At 44.9% G+C, this 25,289-nt stretch overlaps 2 protein-coding genes across 2 annotated transcripts; both read left to right on the top strand.

Annotated features, from left to right (window-relative positions):
- The first annotated feature begins 4,890 nt into the window (after positions 1–4,890).
- LOC141172658 (uncharacterized) lies at positions 4,891–10,719 on the top strand. The gene is made up of 4 exons (XM_073657092.1): positions 4,891–4,955; positions 5,126–5,217; positions 6,746–6,872; positions 9,415–10,719. Exons 2-4 carry the CDS (start codon positions 5,169–5,171, stop codon positions 10,340–10,342), a joined length of 1,104 nt encoding a protein of 367 aa, XP_073513193.1. The 5' UTR covers positions 4,891–4,955; positions 5,126–5,168; the 3' UTR covers positions 10,343–10,719.
- A 3,044-nt stretch (positions 10,720–13,763) lies between these two features.
- Positions 13,764–25,208, top strand: LOC141172660 (uncharacterized). Its single transcript, XM_073657095.1, has 4 exons — positions 13,764–13,832; positions 14,075–14,166; positions 17,335–17,461; positions 24,138–25,208. Exons 2-4 carry the CDS (start codon positions 14,130–14,132, stop codon positions 25,060–25,062), a joined length of 1,089 nt encoding a protein of 362 aa, XP_073513196.1. The 5' UTR covers positions 13,764–13,832; positions 14,075–14,129; the 3' UTR covers positions 25,063–25,208.
- The last annotated feature ends 81 nt before the right edge of the window (positions 25,209–25,289 follow it).

The raw sequence follows: 25,289 nt of genomic DNA on the forward strand, positions 1-25,289 counted from the left end.
AGACAGAATCAAATACATAAAGACATAAAGACAGTCTGGAGATCTGCTGCCGGGTGGTGCACAAACGTAACATTAGCAGCTTTTTTAGTGACGTGTATGTAATGACGATGGTAATGAATATACAAAACCAATAATAAGTGCGGGAGGGGGTGATAGGACGGGCGGCTGCGGGCTAAAGGTAAAAGTACAACTAGTTGGAAGAAGTGAATCTGAGCGGAGTAAAGAGCAATTCTGGTCACAATTGACAACCACATCAGTTTTTTGTCGTAGGTGGCAGGTGGACAATATTAAATATAGATCTTACTAAACAGCCACCGACACAACCTGCGCCGCACTTTAATATCACTCCATGTCGATAACTATATGGATTTCAATGTATTGGAGAATTATAAGCATCGCGCTTCTGTTGTTGTTTATTTTTTTATTTTTAGAAGGGCCTAAATAGTCTGATTGCAGGTTGCCCTGTTTCTGCAAAACCCAATGATCAGCTTTAAATGCAGTCGGTCAGCACAAAATGACTGTTCAAACCAAGCACCGGAGCTCAGTGCACCCTTGGTGTGGCCAAACATTTCCGAGCTCCTTCCCTCCAACTTATTTTCCATCTATCTCCGCCGTCCTCTTACTTGATTGACTACTCTGGCTATATAGGAGCCAAATAAGGGTGGAGAAAAATGGAAAACAAGAAGGTGGGAAGGTGCACTGAACTACCAAATGGGCTCTAAGCAGGGGTGTAATGGCTGCGGTCACAGAGGTCATGACCGGGCCTGTGCGGGTGAGCGGTCCACCGACGCCAGCAGAATCTTCAACTGGATGTGCATCCTTGCACGCACATCCAGTTGAAGTGTATTGTAACACACAGATCTGTTGGGTCCGTGCGCAGCCAATACACACTCCCGGCCTATTAGAGGCCAGCAGTTGACGTCGGCATGCATGGGGCGAGGCACATGGAAGTGACATCATGTGCTCCCGTCGCTTGCATGCTGAATTCAGCTGTTGAGGCAGAACGGGGGACATCTACTAGGATAAGGGACATATTAGCAGAATGGGGGATATACATTATATACCAGGATGGGGGACATACTGTATATACCAGGATGGGGGACATATATACCCTGATGGGGTACATATATACCAGGATGGGGGACATACAGTATATACCAGGATGGTGGACATATATACCCTGAGGGGGGACATATATATGGGGGATATACAGTTGAAACCAGAAGTTTCCATACACTATATAAAAAGACACATATCCATGTTTTTCTCAATATCTGACATGAATGGGGGATATACAGTATATACCAAGATGGGGGATATACAGTATATACCAGGATGGGGGACATACAGTATATACCAGGATGGGGGACATATATACCCTGATGGGGGACATATATACCAGGATGGGGGATATACAGTTGAAACCAGAAGTTTCCATACACTATATAAAAAGACACATATCCATGTTTTTCTCAATATCTGACATGAAATTAGAATAAACCTTTCCCGTTTTAGGACAATTATGATTACCATAAGTTTTAATATTTGCCAAATGCCAGAATAATGAGACAAAGAGAATGTTTTAAGGCATAGTAATATTAGTGTATGGAAACTTTTGACTTTGCAGTAAGTAATAAAAATGCCTTAAAGCATTCTCTCTCTCATTATTCTGGCATTTGGCAAATATTAAACATTATGGTAATCCAAAGTGATCTAAAATGGAAAAGGTTTATTCTGATTTCATGTCAGATATTGAGAAATACATCATATGTGTCTTTTTATATAGTGTATGGAAACTTCTGGTTTCAACTGTACATACTGGGATGGGGGGGGGGGCCCGGTCCAAATCTTGCACCAGGGGCTATCGTACTGTAGTTATGTAAGGGGGAAGACCGGGGTGTAAGTACTTTCAAAACAAGGGATCCGGAACTGCCGGGGCTGTGCCTCTTGTTGCAGGGGGAAGACAGACTGCGAGACAGGAGTCAGGTGACCGGGAAGATGGGGTTGTGTCCAGGGAGAGAGCTGAGGAGTCAGGTGACCGGGGAGCTGAGCTCGTGTCTAGGAAGAGGGTGGAAAAGGATTTATTTTCGCGGGAAAAGCGGCAGTGGACAGTGGGAGTCAAGCCCGACTAGAGGGAGAAGAGACGCAGGATCCCTGGAGCAGAGCAAGTGAGGTGCACTGTTATGGACTAGGGGCTCAGCGGGTCAAACCGGAGACCGCCCGCTGCCGCCAGAAGACAAAGCATTGTTTAGGCGGGGAAGCCGGAAGAAAGCAACACCGGCATCAGCCGGCAACAGCCTTGTGAGGAGCAAGAGTCAGCTAAGTGAAAAAACTCCCGATTACAACCGTGTCGACTCTGCTACATCTAGCCCAACTGTGGATTGTCAGTTATAGCATATTACCTGCTACTTCCCTTGTTGTCCCCATATTTTCCCTGTTACTCCCTGCGGGGAGATTGACCATGTTAAAGTAAATCCCCCTTGCTATTTAACCCTGTACTGGCTGCTCTGTGTTTCTGTGTCACTGCATCTAAAGTACCTGTGTTACAGTTACGCCACTGCCTTTCAGTATCTGTGCTTGGTTTGGACAGTCATTTTGTGCTGACAGACTTCTTGAAGAAGAAACAAGACAACAAGCGTTTTCCAAAGGGAAAATCAAGTATTACATGGTGGTTATTGTATTCATCAAAATTCCATGGGCAATCATCTTGGAGATAAGTTTTGCTGCTCAAAATAACCAGAATTCGGCTTCCATTTACTAGATTGTACAAGGAAAATTGTGAGATTGGCTGCTAGGATTTCACACATTGGGAAGTGAAAGGCGCTATGACGTAGCATCTCTGGGCCACTTTCTAGGTCTTCTGCATATCTGGCCATTTCTATGCATCTATCCTACTAATTAAAGGGAATCTGTCAGTAGGATCAACCCTCCTCAGCGGTCTATATGGGCATGTAGGTCCTAGGAAGCTGAATAAAATGACACCTTGATATCTTCGATCCGATGTCTTATTCCACAGAAATCCATGATTTTCTTAATATGTAAATGAGCTGTTAAGATCTATGAGTGGGACATAGATCTTCCTGAGAATCTGCCTACAGAGTTTATTGTAAATAACATTACTAATGTGAGACTGACAGTTTGCTCTCCTGATCTACATCTCTCACACTGGTGATGCCCTCTCTCCATTTACAATAAGCTCTGGAGGCAGATTCTGGAGGCAGACTCTCAGGAAGATCTAGGTCCCACCCATAGATCTTAACAGCTCATTTACATATTTAAAAAAAAGTGGATTTCTCTGGAATAAGACATCGGATCGTAGATATCAAGGTATCATTTTATTCAGCTTCCTATGACCTACATGCCCATATAGACGGTTTAGGAGGGTTGATCCTACTGACTGATTCCCTTTAAAATAGGATGCAAGCTTGACACCTGCTGATACCTGACAATGGACTGATGGACTTCACGTCTTTCCTAATGCAGATGTCAGAGGTGATGGATAATCCTCTTTAAGACTTGATATTTTCATAAAGACATATTGCAGATATTTAATAACATGTTCTAACCTTTCCCATTATCTTCCTTACTAGCTCCACTAGACAGACCGTCAATATATAAAAAACTGTAAATGGTACATAGATCTGGGGTAAAGCTAGGGATTAAACTAAGTAATGGAAACACGATAAGCAATGAATGAAACTGAAAGGGAGAAGATACAGATTAGAGATAAGAAAAAACTTTTTGACAGTGAGGGTGGTCAATGAGCGGAACAGGCGGCCACGAGAGGTGGTGAGTTCTCCTTCAATGGACGTCTTCACACAGAGGCTGGACAGACATCTGTCTGAGATGGTTTAGTGAATCCTGCATTGAGCAGAGGGTTGGACACGATGACCCTGGAGGTCCCCTCCAACCCTAACATTCTAGGATTCTATGAAGTAGTCATCTGCCTTGGGTTTTGGTTTCTGGAGGTTAGGTGGGCAATAAACTACTTTTCCTTGGTCACATTTTGTAAATTCATGGCTACTCTACTGGTGAAGGAAAGTCTACTTTAAAAAGGTTTTTCGGTTCTGGTAAACCCCTGGCGTAAACATACTGTGCTTTACTCCACCTCTGCGATTCAGCGCCGAGTCTCTACCGCTTCGCCTGGTGTCTATTATTGTCTGCAGCGCTGACGTCATGTCGATAACACTCCAGCTAATCAATTAGCTCAGTGGCTCTGCCCAAGTTGATGGCACGAGATGACAGTAGAAGCAGCAGCGGAGACTCAGCGCTGGACCAGGGAAGGGTGAGTAAACGCTAGTTTGTTTTCTTAGAACAAACCATAGCCATCAGACTCAGATTTTTTAGAATCAGAAAACCCGTTTAGTGCATGTACTCCATTCCAATTTGCTTCTCGAATTCTCGATCACCAAATTACTTCCCTGCGCTTCTCATACAGTGGAGGACATCACAGCAAATAGACCTTTCTAACAATTTTTTTTGTGCAAAATTGACTTCTCAAGTCAGCAAATCAGGCTGTTGAACAAAGCTTTTGAGAGCAAAGGACATAGACAATGGTACCAACCAGTCCTGAAATGCCCTTCCTTTGACTCACGGTTACATTATTTCAGCACGCCATTGTACTTAAACCCAAAAGTTGACCTTCAATAACCACGAAGTTGAAAGATCACAACCTCTAGTGATGGTCTGTCTGATCAGTTCAACACTTTTGGGTTAAGAACACGAGCTCAGCACTCTTCTTTTTTATCACGATTATGACTGTGACTCATAGATCATTGCTCACCGAGCTTTTCAGACTTCCAGCATCACTTTAAAAACAGAGACACGTCATGAGCTCCACATCTGATCTAAAGTCCATAAAGCTGCCTTGGAGATCAGCCAAAGTAGGGATGCTCTAATATAAAGGGCCTGCAGTGGCACTACTTCATCCTCAGATCCAAACACCAAGGGATCAGGTAAGGAGCTATCTCATCCATGGTCCTGAAGAAGGAGACATGCAGAACTTTTTAGAAGATCCTAGGGTCTTAGTGAACTACCACTTCTTGCATGCACAGAAACCACCCTTAGTTTTATGTTTTCCCATCCATTTCTTTACTTTTTAAACTTTTTTCATTTGTTGTTTCAGATTTTCACCACTGGGACAAGGTCGACCTATCCAGAGAATCACCATGCTGCTTAAAGTCCTAGGTCTGGCACTAGTTGTGTGTGCAATCACAGGTCAGTAAATGTCTGGGTGAATAGTATCTGAACTTGGGGCGCCAGTACCATAACTCTAAGGCCATGGCCCCAATATCAGTATTCGGTCAGTATTTTTTCTCAGGAGTGGGAACCAAAACCATGAGTGGGCCAAAAATGCAGAATTGGTGCATTTGTTTCTATTATACCTTTTCGCTGATTGTTCCTCACCTGGTTTTGGCTCCGACTCCTGAGAAAAATACTGACCGAATACTGACCAAATACTGAAAATGGGGCCATAACCTAAGAGGAAATCCCAGATACCATGTGCCACAATAATGTCTTCTTATGTGGTAGAGGGGCAATTAAGAACCTAAGTCACCAGACCTTGGGTTGTCACCTCTGACTGCACCCCCCCCCCATAGCTAAATACTGATGGGTGAATATATCATGATATACATCCAGTGATACAATGAATTCATGGCTTATATGTGTATTTTTTTCCAATCCCAATGATTTGTAAAAGAATATCTAAACTTTGAAACATTTTTCAATATGTTATAGCCCCTTTTAAGTACAGTTGATTGATTGGTGCCTGCATCAGGAGACCATCGCCATTCACTTATTTCAGGGGGTAGAGGTGCTCATCTTATTCTCAAGGCTGGAAAGGGTTTTCCAGTCTTACTCTAATGATGACTAATCCATAGAACTGCAGCTCAGCTCCTATTGAAGTGAAGAGGAGCCGAGTTGCAGTAACCGGGACTGGCCACTACTCAGTGAGTGGAGCTGTGGAGCTCTGACTCCAGTCACTGTTATGTGGAGCTGAAAACTGCTGATCGATGGGTGGGGGGCACCGGGTGTCAGACCCCCACTTATCTCATGTTGATGAACCTCTTTAACAAAAAGTTTATGGGTCCATATACCACTTTGCTCTCACTTTAGTATATTCTTCCTCTTAGTTTCCAGGGGTCTCCAGACCCTGAACCCCACCAATAACCACTCCTGAACAGGGTCTATAACCTATCCACAATCATATTAAAGAGTAACTGTCATTTTAATATTTCACAAATTAATAGTACACATGAAAACAAGAAATTTTGTAATATATCTTATCAGAAAATCCCCTTCTTTCTCCTCCTGGACTGATCTTTTACTCTTAATTAATTCAGAGGTAAAATCTAACAAATCTGTAATTCCCATTACAGTGAGGACAGTTGGTGCTTTTAAAATTCTATGGAGAAGGAGGAGCTAGAAGCCGATACAGACATTCTACTGAAATGACAGTTACAGTTCTCCATAGAACTTTATAAGCACCAACTGTCATCTCTTATCTCAGTAAGTTGAAAGGGTTGTATTCACTGAAGACATATTTTACCAGTGAATTGAGAATGAAAGATCAGTCCGGGAGGAGAAAGAAGCAGATTTTTCTGATAAGATATATTAGAAAGTTGCTTATTTCCATGTGTACTATTTATTTAGAAAAGAAAATAATGGTTACTCTCTATACAATATTATTCTATTTGTATGATGAATAGACTACGACTTTCTAATATCTGTTCTTCTGTCCTAGGATCTCAAGCCGAGATCAGCACTGACCAGATAAGCGATGCTTTCTGGACTTACTTCACCCAGCTGTCCAGCAACACCAAAGACAAAGTGGAGCAGATACAGCAATCCGACATCAGCAAACAGCTAAAGTAGGTGTCCAACGTGTGCAAGGACGGCAGTCGCTGTAGACTGAATGCACTGATGTGATCGCTGCTCTAGTACTGATTTTATTACTATTCTTTCGTTAGTTATCAGATAGTTGTAGACATTTACAGAGTGGTGTCTCTATGCGCTGAAAATGAATATATGCATAAAAATGTCATAGAGAGGATCAGTGGTGTAACTAGAGGCCCATGGGCCCTGATGCAGAATTTGAACCTGGGCCCCAACCTGTTGGTCAGATGTACGGACCTTTGTAGCTTTCTAGATCCAATAAGGATATATGTGTAATAATGTTCCCCATCATGGCAACCTTCCTGATATAATGTCCCCATCCTGGCCCCTTTGTGTAATAATGTCCCCTGTCCTGTCCCTTCCTGTAATAATGTCCCATACCCTGTCCCCTTCCTGTAATAATGTCACCTGTCCTGTCCCCTTCCTGTAATAATGTCCCCTATCCTGAGCCACTTTCTGTAATAATGTTCCCCATCATGGCCTCTTTCTGTAATAATATCGCCCATCCTGGCCTCCATCCTGTAATAATGTATCTCATCCTAGGCCCCTTCCTCTTATAATATCCCCTGCCTTGGGTCTCTTCATGTTGTAATGTTCCCCATCCTGGGCTCCTTACTGTAATAATTTTCCCCATCCTAGCTCCTTTCTAAAACAATGTCACCCATCCTGGTATAATGACCCCCATCATGGGCCCCTTCCTGGTATAATAACCCCCATCCTGGGCTTTTTCCTGGTATAATGACCCTCATACTGGGCTTCTTCCTTGTATAATGACCTCCATCCTGGTATAATGACCCTCATCCTGGCCCTCTTCCTTGTGTAATGACCCCCATCCTGGGCCCCTTCTTGGTATAATGACCCCCATCCTAGGCTCATTCCTGGTATAATGACCCCCATACTGGGCCCCTTCCTGGTGTAAAGATCCTCATCCTTGGCTCCTTCCTGGTATAATGACCCTCATCCTGGGCCCCTTTTTGGTATAATGACCCCCATCTTAGGCTCATTCCTTGTATAATGAACCCCATCCTGGGCCCCTTCCTGGTGTAATGATCCTCATCCTGGGCTCCTTACTGGCATAAAGACCCTCATCCTGGGCCCCTTCTTGGTATAATGACCCCCATCTTAGGCTCATTACTGGTATAATGACCCCCATCCTGGGCCCCTTCCAGGTGTAATGATCCTCATCCTGGGCTCATTCCTGGTATAATGACCCCAATCCTGGGCTCCTTCCTTGTATAACTTACATCCAGCTGATTTAGGCGCTGGCGTCTGCATCCCTCCCTCCCACCTGAGTCCGGTGATCGTTATGCCCCTGGAGAGGATGCCCCATTCATGATCATTGACCCAGAATCAAGAGCCACTCTGTAACTTTCCTGCAGCCCTGGAATCACAATGACTTGTAAGGTCAACATGTTGGCTGAACTTTGACCAGGTCTCCTTGTGACACAGCACAGAGATCATAAGCAGAAGGTTAATTCTATGTGTTTGTCGGTGACTCCTGATATCTAATTTGTTTTACTGCTTTTATATTTACTTTATTGCTTTTTTGCTTCCTTTCCATTCTCTTCCTCCTCCTCCTCCCGCTTTCCTTCATTACACAATGACATTGTCTATCATTATTACATTCTCTTTCCTCTTCGCTATTTCATCATTTCTCCCTGTAAAGTTTCTTTCTCCTTTGCTTTCATCTTGTTTTGCTTTATAAAACATATTTAAATTTTATCTCTTAATTGGGAAACACCAAATTTCCTTTTTTTTTAAAGTGCTACTATTAAAGGATAACATTTTAATTTTTTTTTCATAAATCAATAGTACACATACAAATAAGTTTGTAACAAATATAATCAGAGAAATCTGCTTCTTTCTCCTCCTGGACTTATTATTTACTCTCAATATTTTCAATTCACGGGTAAAATCTCTCTATGCTGAATACTGATTTTCCTACTACTGAGCTAAGAAATGACAGTTGGTGCTCGTAAATTTCTATGGAGAGTGGGGGGAGGAGCTAGAGGAAGACAAGGACATTCTATTGTAAGTTCACCTGAAATAATAGTTACATTTTGAAGTGTCGTTACAGGAGATCTTGCAGCAGAATGTACATGTCTGTGGATGTTAGACATTAATATTAAATATCGGGTAATTCCTTGGGTTGTTCACTTTATGTGTTTTTGTGGTGAGAAGAGTTTTTGAGTTGCTTGTTATTTGTCTGCTCAAAGAGTTATTCCCGTTCTAAAATGTTATCACCTATGTAAAGAATAGATAAAAACTTGTTGAACGCTATGGATCTGATAGCTTGATCTTCCCCCGATGCCCTGAGTGGTGGCCACCCGTACGTGGAACTGGTCCATTCATGTCTACGGGACTGCCACAGATAGTGAAGAAGGGTGATCTACTATTTCCGACAAAGTCAACAAAAATACCATAGAAGTGTCCACAATACTTTTATGCACATAACAAGAAGTTTTTTCTTATATTTTAGAGGTTGTTCCATAATTATTATTTTTTTGCTCTCCACAGTGGTCTAATTGACGAAAACCTGAAGAGCATTAATCTTTACGCAGGAGAACTTCAGCAAAAACTTGTTCCATTTGTCAAGCAGATACATGACCAACTAACTCAAGACCCTGAAAAACTGAAGGAAGAAATTAGACAGGAGCTGCAGAAACTGAAGGACAAGCTGATCCCTTATGCCGAAGAGGTGCAGAAGCAGATGAGTAAGAATACAGAGGAGCTTCGGGTAAAACTTGCACCCTATGCGGAAGAGATTAGAGCCCAGCTGGACAAAAACACTGAGACACTCATTGAGCAGCTGAAGACTGTAACAAAGGACCTAGAAGCCAAGATCAGAGAAAACACAGTCCAAGTGCAGGCATCATTGACGCCATATTCCCAAGAATTCAAGGCTACCATAGATGACAACGTCGAACAGCTCAGAAAGCAACTAATTCCCATCACCGAGAAAGTCAAAGATAATGTTGATCAACAACTCCAAGAGCTACATAAAAGCCTAAAACCCTACGCAGAGGATGTACAGGAAGAACTGCGCAACCAGATCAAAAACATGGACTTCCAGATGAAGAAGAGCGTTGAGCAGATGGAAAGCAAAATCTTGGAGTTCACTGAGCAACTGAAAGAGCAGCTCTACCCCTATGCCAATGAGCTGAGGACCAAGCTGGATGGAGATATGACAAACGTCAAGCAGACATTGGAGCCATACCTTACCGAGATGAACCAGAAGATGGACCAGAAGATCATAGAATTCAAAGACACAATGGCCCCATACGCAGATGCCCTCGACAAGGATCTGGTACAGAGAGTCGAAGACATGAAGAAGAAGTTGGGAGAATACACTGTAAGCGTTCAGGACCAGGTGGAGTATCTGCAGAAAGATGTCCGAGACAAGATCCAAGATTTCATCAACAAGGGCATTTCCACCGAAAACTGAATTAACTGAAGACTGAAGAACAAAGTCACCAGCTATGATACCACTCAACTTTACAACTATTAGCGGTACTTTTCCACTACTACTTTGCTAGAGCTTGTGTTTTCTTTCTACATTGTTTACGCCGTTACAAGCCGAAGCCTTTCCCGAGCGTAGAATCATCTTTGACTTTTCTTTGTTGTTTACAGTCCTTTCAATTTACCTCCATAGTAAAAGCTCAGCTCAGGTAATCTACCTGTAACTAATCTGAACATCAAAGATCCTTTCTGTCACCTGTGCCAGTGCAGTACCCCAATATTACGCTGTTTACGTCATCTTTCCATCATTGCCTTATATTTGTGCTATTTGCATTCTGTTCAATAAAATTAAACTCAGCAATACATCTCGTGTCCTGGTTGCTTAAGGTGGAAGATATCAGGGATTGGAGTTCCAAAAGTTTTGATACTTTGCTTCTGACCCTCTACACAGTTCCACATGTCCAGTAAATTTACACCTAATCTGACCTGGCATCAAAAGGTTTTTTACAATAGAAAATATTGCAAATAATCTATAAATTAAACCAATTCTTCAAATTATTGACCATTGCACGTGAGGATAACATGCAAAAATTGTCTCCCAGTTCATTGATTTGGTGCACGAGTAGACTTCTTTTCCTATACTGTATATCTTTTCTCAAATATTAGGGTTAAGATTAAGGGATGTCATAACTATTTTGTATTTTTTATAAAGGCATCCTGTGATTGTGGATGTGCAATATTACCTTAAAGGGGCTGTTATATAGTGTTGAGCTATCTATAAGGTAGGTCATCAATGTCAGTTCTGTCGGGGTCCAGCACTTGGCACCACCACCAATCAGCTGTTAGCTCTGTCGGAATAGCACGGCTTCATACACCTTGTAGTGGCCATCCTAGGGTACTTCAGCTTGTATCCTATTGAAGTGAATGGGATCTGAGCTGCAGTACCAGAGAATGGCCACTGCACAGTGTTCTGGGCAATGGTATTCCGCTTTGTACACTGTTTACATTCAGCCGCAGTAGAACCTGATCGGTGGAGGCGCAGAGTGCTGGACCTCCATGCAGGCTCGGACTGGCCCACCGGGGAACAGGAGAATTCTCCGGTAGGCCGCCTCTGTGAAGGTGTGCTAATGAGCGGTGCTATTACACCCGATTCACAATTTGAAGGAAAAGGTATGATCTAATCATTCATTAGACAAACTAGCCAAATTAATATTATATAGGAGCAAGAGTAAATTTGTGCACTAGGGTCGGGTTATTATTGTATGTAGCAAACCTTAAGACTAACCCTAGCCCTTACCCTAGTTAGGGTAGAAAAAGTGTAAAAATGCAAAAACAGCTTTTAGCAATGAATGAATGCGGTATTGAATCATGCACAGTGCAATTCATTCAACAATACCTTCATTCATTATTTGCTCTGCTTCTGTTCTCTCGGTCACTGCCTATGTAAAGTGCAGCAGACAAGATAAGTTTGTCATCAGCTGCAATGCTCTACATAGGCAGCAACCCAGATGACAAAGCTCACTTCATTTTACTGACAGCTTTTTAACCTTAGACACTGCCTCTACAGAGTTCATCAGCTGATGATAAACTCTAGGCAGAGACAGGAGGACAATCCTTCCAAGAAGAAGCTGCGCTTGCCAGAGCAGCTCACTGAAAGGGAATTTGTCAACAAGATTTCACCAACCAAACTATTTATATGTGCATGTAGCTCTCTTAAAGACAAGTCCAGCAATACTTTTACATGGCCGGTCCATTCCTCTGTTACTGAGAAATCAATGTTTGCATTGATATGCAAATAAAGTTTAAGAGCTACCATAGATCTGAAGCCTCGGTGTGACGCTGATTCACGTCTCACGGACAAGCTGTGAGTCAGGGTAGTCAAGAAGTCTGAGGTCAAGAGCCAGGAGGGTATGTGATAAATAAAGGGAAAAGACAAAGGTAACCGTCCGAGGTCAGAATACCAGGAGGACAATGGATCAGAGCAAAGGGGCTAGGCAAAAAAGATGGTCAGAACGAGGTCCAAGGTCAGGCAGCAAAAAGATCCACAAGCAAAGACCAAGGTACAGAGAAACAAACCAGCTGAATCTACGTCTGACAGAGATCTGCGACTGACAGCCCAGCTAAGTAGCTGAGCAATCACCTGGGACAGGGAACACCTGAAGGCAGCCCAGCACCTCCCAGACTCAGATTGGACGGCCGAGCTATTAATCAAAACAGGGACAGCTCCGCACATCTTTGCACTAGATTGAATAGCTGAGCTGTCAGTATCTGCATCCCAGACACACTGAGGGTTGGAATCATTACACTCTGTCACTACAGCTCTATTCTCTGTCCAGTGCTGCCTCCCTCTGCTTGACTGACAGCCTCCATGCTGTGTGACTTCATGCAAAGGAGATGTCAGTCAAGTAGGAGGAGGCGGCGCTGGGAGAGGAATAGATCTGGAGTGACAGAGGTTTCAGATCTACCATAGCTCTTTAGCCTCATTTGCATATTAATTCAAACGCTGGTTTCTCAGTAATGGAGGAATGGACTGGCCAAGTAAAGATATTACAGGACTTGCTTTTAAAAGAGCTACATGCACATATAAATAGTTTGGGGTGTGAAATCCTGCCGACAATGGGGGTGGGAGGCGAGAGTCAAAATTTGGCATCCCCATAGACTTTAGCGCTCTGGGCAAATACCCATGTGGCCTCCACCACACTACTCCACTGACATTATATTATTCAATGGCTTGATGTATACAGTAAATATCAAGCACATAGCCGAAACACATAGAGACGGCTGCCCCAAAACCACAACGTGTATGTCCCATATCAGTTTGTGGCTTTCACATGGCATGGCACCCAGAAGACTTCATCTCTTATTTTTTTTTTAAATTGTCGAGTCCTACAAGATTGCTGAATAGATGACATTATAATGGAAAAAAATGGAGTGCAGTCAGTGGTATGTTAATGCCTCCCGTCGTCCAGCTCAATGGTGCGATACTCCTTGTTCTAGTTTCCACAATGTTTTTACCAAAAGGAAATAACATTATAGTAATCTTGACCCACTAAGCACTTTCCCATGGCTAACAAATGCAAATCAGTCGAATAAAAAAGGGGCTCATTGGACTCACCATTGTATCCGTTAAGCCTGCCATTGTGGATATTCCCAGCTACGACCTGCAATAACCTGTTACTCCAACACCACAAGCATTTCTGATGGGGTCTGGTTGTTATTTCCATGTCAGCTGCAGCTACTGAATAAAACCACTTGGAGGTCTTCTCCTCCTTCGTGATTATGACTCAGACCCAAGAACTCACAAAGCTCTTCAAACTTCCAACATCGCTCTGAAAAGAGGAACACATCAATGACTCCACATTGTAAAACCGACCTGCCCACAAAGCTGACCTGGAGCATAGCCACAGTCAGAGATGAACTCATATAAAGGACCGGCTGCCATCAACTTCAATACTGATCCAAACACCAAAGGACAGGTAAGGGGCAATCTTCTCTCCGGTCGTAACGACGTCAAGAACTTGTAGATGAAATTAATGTGGAGCTATAATTAATGAATCTAATTATTATTTAATAATCATCTGATGATAATGATGATGACTAGGGCTGCATTTGTTTTTTTTTCTTCATTTTTTACTTTCCAGTAATGAAGACTGAGCTTGATGAGGACTAAGTCTTTTGTTAGAGAGGTCTAACATAATTACCTGTTTTTTTTGTACAGCCTTACGTCATTGGGAATTTTTAGAACTTCCGTTGACCCGTCCTGTGACTCAAAAATGTTGGCTATGTTTGTACTAGCTCTGAGCATAACAGGTCAGTATATTTACTGGTGGCGACATGTCACTCAAATAGGCAATGAATGGAGTGTCAAGGCGCATGTCAACTGGTCCCTCCATCCAACTCTTTTGGGCCGTAGTCTTGAAGCCAAGAGAGAACTAGGGTAGGTCAGGCGGCATAAGTCTCTCCTGATGATTAGTGGGGGTACCTGTAGTGGGACACACACCGATCTAACAATTATCAGATATTTGGTAGATAAGTGATTATCCCTTTACGATTGTAATGTCGCATTGCTAAATCGCAACTGAACTCCTTGTGTTTCCTCACTCTACAAACCTACCTATATCTGATATTTCCATTTCTGTGTGTGGTTCTATCATAACTCCTAAACAGCACGCTCTCTGTTTGGGGTTTATATACATCTACTCACTCGTTTGCTCATGTCACCTGCTCCTCAGAAACATCTTCAGAACCAATGTTTCCTTTCCTTTGAAACTGCAAAAACTATCACTGATTCTCTTATTCACTCTCGTCTGGACTACTACAACTCTCTACTAATGGGTCTCCCTTTTACTAAATTGTCCCCTCACCAGTTTATTCAGAATGCAACCATCAGGGTCATATTTCTGTCCAGACGCTACACAGATGCCTCCATCCAGTGCCAGTTACTGCAGTGGTTACCCATCCGCTACAGAGTACAATATATACTTATCTCTCTCACCCACAAAGCTCTCCACAATTCTGCACCACCCTACATCTCCTCCTCATTTCTATCTACCACCCTACCCACAGTGCTGCTCTTCTCTATATTTCCTCCTTACTACCAACCCAAAGTCTACACCAGGGGTGGGGAAACATAGGCCTGCGAGCCGTTTACGGCCCTCGATGATCTTTTATCTGGCCCCTTGGCAGGTTCCCGGGGACCGCAGTGCTTGGACTGGCAGCTGTATTTTGATGGCAAGTGGCCCATTAATTTATTCTTGCTCTGTGAGCACGCACACGCAGTGGTCACTACTGAATGCTGAGGTGAGTGCAATGAAAGATTACGTTCTGACATCAGTGCCAGCGCCAAATTTGTGGACAGAGTTAGTGACCAATTTGTACGGCCACCAAAGGATGATATAAATATCTAAATGGCCCTTGAAACTAAAAAGATTCCCCACCCCTGCTGTAGACAATTCTGCACCGCCCTACATCTCCTCCATCATCTCTGTCTACCATCCTACGTCTGCTATTCATTTTGCTAATGATCTGAGACTAATGTGGCGCCCCTGAGGCTTCAGTCGCCACAGAGATGCTGCACCTCAACCAGAGGTGTGGTGTCTCCCTTCTCTTAGGTAAGATGGGAGTGCTGCATGGAACTCCAAACACCTACATCCAACACCACACTGCTCCAGGCCAGCAGGAGGGGCAAGACGCAATGTAGTTTTCTGCTGAGCCCTGACCCTGGCTGGAGTAGGGGGGAACCCAAAGGTAGGGGGAACCAATAGTGAGTGTGGGTGGAGGAAGCAGATACAGGAAGCACTTATGCAGTAGGTATATAATAGGAAGCCATACTAGGGCAAGGGGAGAAGTGAGGGTGGTTCAGAGGAACAGTCCGGGAGCAGATGCTCAGCAGGAGCTCTGCTCCAAAAGTTAGGGCCCAGGATAAAGGCCCCAGAGGGGAGCAGGAAGTGGGCTCCATTCTAAGGAAAGGATCCCAGGGGGTACGGCGCGTGCAGGACGGCACCCGTACGCCCCGCTCCTGCCAGGTGTCAGGAGGGATCGGTTGCTCCATTCTAACCTCCAGGGGGTCAGGTTGGTCCCGGATCCGACGTACAGGAAGGACTTCAGCATACCCGAGCGGGATTGAGAGTGGGCAGCGTAGGGCAGCAGTGAGAAGGACTAAGTAAGAAGACGGTCAAAGTAGGAACACGAGAAAGTGGGGTTCCGCCAGGCATTCCTCAGCTGCTTGAAGAAGGATTGAACACCGGCCCGGTGAACGCAGCGCGACGATGAGGCCTTCACCTGTAAAGTGCACTTGTGAATTGCCTAAGTAAAACCTTGGACGACTGCATCGAGCTGCCTCTGTCTGTTTCTTCACCGGAGCCATTTGTCCTCCCCGCACCACAACGCCCAGCGCACCATCCATTCATTTACACTGCCCTGAGGCCCGCTCCACCTGTGGGGAGCTGTACCATCTCTAGCTGCCTTGACACCTGCCTCAGAGGACTGCTGCAGCGCTGGTGGCCTTCACCAGACACCACAGGTGGCGTCACGAACTCTCTGAAATTTTACTGATCATTGATACTCCTTTGTGCACTGACCGCCCTGTGCCAGCCACCGTGATTTGCCCCAAACAGTACCCCGAGGCCCCGGGGGCGAGTCGCTAACATCGTCCATAATCCGAACCTCCCGCTCCGGTCTCCAAGACATTTCTCGTGCTGCACCGGTTCTCTGGAATACTTTACCCTGGACAATCCGGTTCATTTCCGGTATCCACAGTTTTAGGTGTTCCCTAAAAACACATCTCTTTAGACTGGCCAATGACCTCACTAATCTAACTGCTCTCTCTCTTTACCCTTCCTATATTTTCCTCATAATCTGGTCCCTTCTATCATCTGTTTCCTCACCCTTCATGCCCTCAGTAGCTCTTTGTATCTGGACTTATACAATTACTGGCTTGTGACCGGCTCATGCAGCTTTGCTTAGATGCTCTGTCTATTATAATGATGGCCATACACGACAGTCATTTTTTACCTTTTGTATCACACATTTTTCAGGGCCTTCACTCTTCTTTTTTAATTTGTATAATTTCTTATTACTTGGTAATGTCTGATCTTGTCTGTCCAAGTTCCTTCTCAATTGTAAAGTGCTGTGGAGCTGATCTCCAGTACCCTGAAACAGCCACTCCACAGTGTACGGAGAGGTGCTACTCTGCCCCGTACACTGTCACTGTGTCACACCCCTACTAATCTGACATTGATGACCTCTCCAGACCATTAGCCATTAATGTCAAAGCAATGGACAACTAATTTACTGGTTAAACCATCTAATAAGTGGTCTTACAGCATTCCCTCCTACGCAATTAGTTTTCTGGCAATGGTACTTCCAAACTAAACTGGGATTGTCCAAATCTAACTATATAAAATTACATCACATTATATGTCCATTTGGCAGGTTCATGCATTTATTTGGATTTTTATGTGTTTTTTCATTTTTTAGGATATCAAGCTGAGGTCCCCAGTGACCAGATAAGTGAACATTTCTGGAATTACCTCTCACGGCTGGCCGGTGGAACTAGAGAAAAGGCGGACAACGTTCAACAATCGGACTTCAGTAAACAGCTGACGTAAGTGAACAGTAAGGGACAGAACCTTAGTAAGACATTGAATTCATACATCATAGATTAGGGATAGATGGACTTTTATGATATGGAAGTTATTTCTTCATTTTTTTTTGGCGTAGGAGTAGAATAAAGCCACAAAGTGTGGTTGCTTCGTAATGGATTTATTCCTTTTATCCTCCAAACTCCAAATTGGAAAAATAGTATAAAAGAAGAATAAAAAAGAAAGGAATTATAAGTAGTGAAGAAGTGTTGCGTACCCCTCCGTACCAGAACTGTTGCTCTGGGGCTGATGATGTCCGGTCTGTTCAGCCTCCTGATTGCTGGGGTAATGGATTGACTGCAGAATAAGGTGACAGATTGACAAGACATCATTACTTCAGGTGGGATGATGTCCCATCCATCATTCACCTGACCCTGCAGCCAATCAGACACCTTACGCTGGGTTCCATGGCATTTTTTCCTACGTTGATTGGCCTCATCGGGGTCTACATCCAAACCTTGTAATACGGGATTCTATGTTTTGGTGCATGCCTCTGACTCGCCTCCTGGGCCGTGGGGTACCCGGAACCGGGCTTCTGTACGATGCTGGGGGTAGTAGTGGCAACCCGATCCCGTGGCTCAGGGTGGTCAGACCAAATTGTGGCAGGCTATTTATCAGTGTTTTGAATGTCCGACTACGCCACCCGTGGATTGCGGTCAGGGATGACCGCCGCTGCAAGGCAGACCGCTGAGGCTGGTGTTGGTGTGCAGCACAGGGATAGGATAACTCCCCACGGGAAGAGTGTAGCCTCAGGGCAATGTAGGTGGATGCTGGGGGTGATGGTGCAGGCGCAGCATAAATCACACAGAGTCCAATGATGCAGTTCAGGCCTTTTACTCACAGTTGATATCCAAGTCACTTCTGTCAGCGATGACTGCCCAAGCCGTGCTGCGTCCACCAGGTGAGGGGCTCGGTCAACCCCCAGGTAACTCAGGAGTGTGGCACAGGACCCCCTTCTATCCTTTCTCTGGCCTCTCGTGCCCCACCAGTGACCACGCTTCTGTCCGGCTGTCTCGGGCCTTCTCTGGTAAAACTTGGTGCCAGTTTCCCTGACCCTATGTGGTGCCTTCCTAGCGGGTGTAGCAAGGGGTCGCACCAATAAATGATCACGACCTCCGGTTCTTGGCTGAGGGATGATTTACCTCCACCAACTTGGGAATCCGGTACCCTTCCTCGGCCTGACCCTTCACCCGATATAACGCGGGCTTGCAACGGTGGCTGTCCGTTCTGCTCTCTTAGGGTCCCTTCTGCCTTCTTGTTTCTGGAGCCTTTCTACTCCTCTGTCTCTCCTCTTTCCTTCCTTCTCCTTCTCCTCTTCTCCTCTCTGGCCCCGGCCTTCTCTCCAGGCCTGCCTCGTGGAGCTGAGCTCAGGCTGAGCCACAGCTCCCTGTCAGCTCTCCCTCCTTTCTGCTCTGCTTCACTGAACTGAACTTCTAAGATGGCTCCCACCTTTTATCTGCTTCTCTGTGTCTGAGCTCAGGTGACCTGCACCCAATGAGCTCCTTCCTATGCTCCAGAAACCGTCCTCTACTGCTCCTACATCACTGGGTTCTCTCCCCCCTCCCCACTCCAGCCAGGGACATGGTCAGTTGTGCCTGCAATTATATGGGAGCACCGTCGAGCAGTCCCAAGGAAATGGGGTGAGTGTGTGTGTGTGTATGCAGCTAACTGAGCCCTGGTCCACACTCCATCCTTACCTGGGAGTGGAATATCACACCTCTGGTTGAGGTGCAATACCCCTGTGGCAACCGAACCCTCGGGGCACCACACCTCCAATAGTCATATACGGACTAAATTGATGCACATGGTGACTCTGTCTGCATCATTAAAGTTAATGGCCCCGTCGATGCACATGTCAGAATCACCTTTTTGCGACGCGGGTGAAAGGTTCGGAGGTAAGCCCCAACGGCGCCACTGAACAGAGGAAAAAACACTATGTGAACCAAGCCTTAACAATCAGACTGAATGGACAGTACACCATCAGTTGGAGACAACATTAGCAGCAACACTTGAAAAAGTGGGCGTTCGGAGAAGCAGCTAAGATTCCTTTATTTTATAAAGCTATGGATAACATTATGAATTCCAGAGATTTCTATAGTATTGCGCTTTTTATAAAAAATATTCAGGCCGCATGTCCCCAAAACAATGTACAAACCAGCCACAGATACCCCCGATACAGTGCACCAGCCATGAATGCTTCTTGCAAAAGTGTATCAATCACAGTCTGCCCTAAGATGTCGCACTCGGCAGGGACTACAGAGCAACTTTGACCATAAAACATTACAACATTGTTCTGATAAATTATAAGGTGCCCAAACAAGGTAGTCGTGGGTGAGCTGTAGCCCATGCTCGCTTTGGCACCCTACAGACAAAGTATGTCCTCGCGCTGGTGTGCTGCTGTGGATGTGGTGTTTCCCACTTACTTCTGGCCAGTCGTCCTCTTCTGACTCCAGGAATTCCTCTTCTGGAACCAGAGCAGCAATCAATTCAGAGGACACAGAGACCATAAAAACAACCAGAACTTTACTTGGTAACTGGCAGTATTTACAGTATTTACAGGCAGATATAAAGGATAAGGCCCAACAGGTTGTCATAATTCCCACAGGTACCAGATACAACTTCAGCCCTGGTTCCCAGTCTAGGTGAAGCATCTCTGTTGCTTTCTTCTCTTGCCCTAGAGACTCTTCCTCACCAATGACAGTATATCTGGATCCCAATTCACTCCACCTCCAAGAGCTTGAGTCCTAACTTCTTCTGCAGCCTCACAGACAGAATGTGCCCCCAGGCCCCCGACAACTTTCTTGAGGTTCCCAGGTCAGCTAAGGGGACTCTTGTGGAGGGATTCTCTGGCGATCCACTGTCTGGGATACTAGGCCCACGTCTACCCTAGCCGTCCTTTCAGAGCCTGTTGGTTTCTGCAGTACTGCACAACTACTGACTGTGCTCGAACTTGATGCTAGCACTCAGTTATCCCTCACTCTACTGGGCTGGCTGTCACAGTTAACCCTAACTAGGCCAAACTGCAGCCCCAGATCGTTCTAACTTCAGGAACGTGCTTTTAACCCTTTTTTGTATCAGGGGTAAACTATCACCTCCACCATTACTACAAAATTACAGCCAAAGATAGTGAATCTGGTCACGTTGAAATCCAATAGGTTTGGATTTTTGGTGGCTGACGTTAAGGTTGAGTTAGCTTGGGTTTCACAAAGTGACCATATTCACTATCATTAGATGCAACTTAGGAGAGCAAAGTTACGATCCTAATGATGTCAATCACAAGGGACAATTACGTATCATAGTCTGGGGTGGATGCATAACCCCTGTGCTGGGGGAACACATTGGCCCATTGCTTTCCAAATGTTCTCATTTGATGAGTGTGAAATGCTAGTGTTGCACCCCCAAAAACTGTGAGCAATATATGAAAATTATTACCATAATCCCTTATGTTCAATATAGTAGACAAGGAGTATAATTTTTCTTTTCTGGAAACAATGGGCCCTCTTACATGCAGGGACCCTATGTGGCTGCTCAGGTTGTAATTAGGGTATGTCCTCTCCATATCTGACAGGAGTCGGGTGGGATTGTGTACTCTTTAGAGCCTTAGGACCCTCCTACATGGCCGAACCCAACAATATTGGCTGACAGTATTATATACAGTTGTGCACAAAAGTTTACATACCCCGGCAGAATTTTTTCTTTCTTGACCTTGTTTCAGAGAATATGAATGATTACCAAAAAAACTTTTTCTCCACTCACAATTATTGGTTGGGTGAAGCCATTTATTGTCAAACTACTGTGTTTTCTCGTTTTAAATCTTAATGACAACCAAAAACATCCAATTGACCCTGATCAAAAGTTCACATACCCTAGTTCTTAATACCATGTATTGCCCCCTCTAACATCAATGACAGCTTGAAGTCTTTTGTGGTAGTTGTGGATGAGGTTCTTTATTTTCTCAGATGGCAAAGCTGCCCATTCTTCTTAGCAAAAAGCGTCCAGTTCCTGTAAATTCCTGGGCTGTCTAGCATGAACTGCTCGCTTGAGATCTCCCCAGAGTGGCTCAATGATATTGAGGTCAGGAGACTGAGATGGCCACTCCAGAACCTTCACAATGACAGGTCGACTTGGCCTTGTGTTTTGGATCATTGTCATATTGGAACATCCAAGTACATCCCATGCGCCGCTTCCGGGCTGATGACTGCAAATTTGCCTCCAGTATTTGCTGATAACGTGCTGCATTCATCTTTCCTTCAATTCTTACTGAGTTTCCTGTGCCTTTATAGCTCACACATCCCCAAAACATTAGCAATCCACCTCCATGCTTTACTGTAGGAATGGTGTTCCTTTCATCATAGGCCTTGTTGACCTCTCTCCAAATGTAACGTTTATGGTTGTGGAAAAAAAGTTCAATTTTGGTCTCATCACTCCAAATTACCTTTTTGAGTTTTGAGGCTTGTCTCTGTGCTGTTTGGTGTATTGTAGGTGAGATACTTTGTGGCATTAGCGCAGTTGTAGTGCCCCGAGGGTTCGGCCGCTACAGGGGTATTGCACCTCAGACCAGAGGTGTGATATTCCACTCCCGGGTAAGGATGGAGTATGGACCAGGGCTCAGTTAGCTGCATACAACACACACACCCCATTTCCGAGGGACAGCTCAACGGTGCTCCCACTAGACATAAGTGCAGGCACGACCGACTATGTCCCTGCCTGGAGTGGGGAGGGGGGTGGAACACCCAGTGCTGTAGGGGCAGATAGGGGTTGGTTCCTGAGCGTAGATAGGAGCTCATTGGTTGCTGGTCACCTGGGCTCATGGTCAGAGGGAGGTATAAAAGGTGGGCACCATCTTAGATCTGGGTTCTGTCCAGAGAGGAGAAGACAGGGAGTAGAGGCTCTGTAGGAGCTCTACTCCAGAAGGGCCTAGTGAGAGGCCGAGGAGGAGGTGAAGGGGAGCTGAGATTTTGGCTCATCTCAGCTCCAAGAGAAAGGAACAGAAACAGAAAGGAACTGCAAAGAAAGAGAGAGAGAAACAGAAGGGCTCAGGAACAAGAAGGTGGAAGGGACCCTAAGAACCCACGAGAATCCAGGGTGAAGGGTCAGGCAGATTAAGGGTACCGGATCCCAAGTTGGTGGAGGAGAAACTACCCTCAGCCAAAGACCGGTCGTCGTGATCATCTATTGGTGCGACACCTCATCAAACCTGCTAGGAAGGCACCATATAGGACAGCGGAGGACGGGGCCCACGTTTAACCGCACGAGTCCGCGGCAGCTGGACAAAAGTGGGTCACTGGTGAGGCAGGCCAGAGAAAGGATTAAAGGGGGTCCTGTGCCATGCTCCTGAACTGCCTGGGAGTTGACCGAGCCCCTCACCTGGTGGACGCAGCACGGCTCGGGCGGTCACTGCTGACGGAAGTGACCTGGAACAAACGAACTGTGAGTAAAGACCCTGGACTGTAACTTGTTGTCCGTGTGCTCCTTCGCTCCTCCGGCACTACCGGTACTGGGACCTTCACCACCATCACTCCCACCATACACTACACTGCCCTGGGGCCGCACTCTTCCCGTGGGGAGTCACACTACCCTAGCTGCACACTTCATCAGCCCCAGCGGTCTGCATGCAGCGGCGGTTCCTAATAACCGCAATCCACGGGTGGCGTAGTCGGACATTATCTGAAGCACGTAGCAGACTACCATTGGCCTGACCACCCTGAGCCGCGGGACCGGGCCGCCACTACTACTACCCCCATCGTTCCCCTATCGCCCGGATCCGCGTGCCCCATGGCCCAGGGGGCGAGTCACAGTAATGGCTTTCTTCTGGCGACTCGACCATGCAGCCCATTTTCTTCAACTGCCTCCTTATTGTGCATATTGAAACAGCCACACCGCTAATTTGCAGAGAGTTCTGAATTTCAGCTGATGTTATTTGTGGGTTTTTCTTTGCATCCCGAACAATTTTCCTGGCAGTTATGGCCGAAATTTTTGTTGGTCTACCTGACCGTGGTTTGGTTTTTACAGAGCCCCTGGTTTTCCATTTGTTAATCACAGTTTGAACGCTGCTGACTGGCATTATCAAGTCCTTGGATATTTTTTGTATCCCTTTCCTGTGTTATATAGTTCAACTACCTTTTTCCGTAGATCCATTGACAATTCTTTTGCTTTCCCCATGACTCACAATCCAGAAACGTCAGTGGCTGGATGAAAGATGCAAGAGTCTGTCTGGATCCCAGATACTCATTCAGCTTTTATGCACACACACTGATTACAAGCAAACAGGTCACAGGTGAGGATGGTACCTTTAGTAGCCATTCAAACTCATTTGTTTCAAATTCTGTGCATGTTATCAGGCCAAAATCACCAGGGTATGTGAACTTTTGATCAAGGTCATTTGAATGTTTTTGGTTGTCATTAAGATTTAAAAAGAGAAAACACAGTAGTTTGACAATACATGGCTTCACCCAACTAATAACCATGAGTGGAGAAAAGTTTTTTTTGTTATCATTCATATTCTCTGAAACAAGGCCAAGAAAGGAAAAATTTTGGAGGGGTATGTAAACTTTTGAGCACAACTGTATATGGGGACCTCCACCTTTACCAATATTGATGGTTTCTAGAGTTTTTCTGATTGATTCTTTTCTCCCACAGTGCTCTCATTGAAGAAAACCTGAAGGGTGTAAATAATTTGGATGATGAATTTGTGGGTCAGCTGGTTCCTTTGGCCAAGCAAATCCATGAACAACTGATGAAAGACTCTCAAACACTGAGAGAACAGGTCAGACAAGAGTTGGAGAAGTTGTCGGTCAAGTTGTCTCCATATACTGATGAGGTGCAAAAGCAGCTGAACAGGAACGCAGAGGAGCTTCAGGTCAAATTGACTCCACATGCCAAGGAGTTTCAAGCCCAGTTGGATGAAAGCACTGAGGTTCTCAGTCAGCAGCTGAAATCTATATGGAAGAACCTAGAGATGAAGATCAAAGCCAATCTTGACCGTTGGCATGCGTCAATGGCTCCATATTCCCAGGAACTGAAAAGTGTAATAGATTACAACATGGAGCAGCTAGAGAAACAGTTCAAAACCATCAACAATCAAGTAAAAAGTAATATTGATGAGCAAATGGATGAGTTGTATAAAAGCCTGATACCCTACGCAGAGGACGTGAAGGATGAGTTGCACAAACAGATTGAGAACATGGACTTTCAGATGAAGAAGAATGCTGAGCAGATGGAGAGCAAAGTCTTGGACTTCGCTGGGAAACTACGAGAGCAACTTTACCCCTATGCCAATGAGCTAAGAACCAAGTTAAATAGTGATACGTCAATTGCTGAACAGACGATGGAGACATATCTCACGCAGATGAGCCAGCAGATGGACCGCAAGATTAAAGAGTTTAGGGAGACGATAACACCATTTGCAGACTCCCTCAACAAAGCTCTAATAAAGAGAGTTAAAGACATGAAGAAGAAACTGGGAGAAAACACCATTAGCATACAGGATCAGCTGGACTACTTGGAAAAAGACTTTCGAGACAAGATCCGAGACTTCATCATACAAGAGGATCCAGAAATATAAGATTTGAATCTTAGATTTATGGTTAAAGAGCGAAGACAGATAGTGAAAGGCAAACTTTTATCATCATTTCTAAAAATATGTATGTGAATAGATGTAAATGTAACAGAAATACAAATAGCAGCAAATAAACACTGAGATTGAAACAATTGCACGTTGCATGTAGTGTTTTCATATGTTGAGTCCAAAAATTTAAAGGGGTTGTCCGGCCAGAATAAAAAAAAATTGGG

This window comes from Phyllobates terribilis, unplaced genomic scaffold (genome assembly GCF_046119375.1).
Source record: "Phyllobates terribilis strain yellow unplaced genomic scaffold, ASM4611937v1 Scaffold_12__6_contigs__length_324123572, whole genome shotgun sequence".
Taxonomy (NCBI): domain Eukaryota; kingdom Metazoa; phylum Chordata; class Amphibia; order Anura; family Dendrobatidae; genus Phyllobates; species Phyllobates terribilis.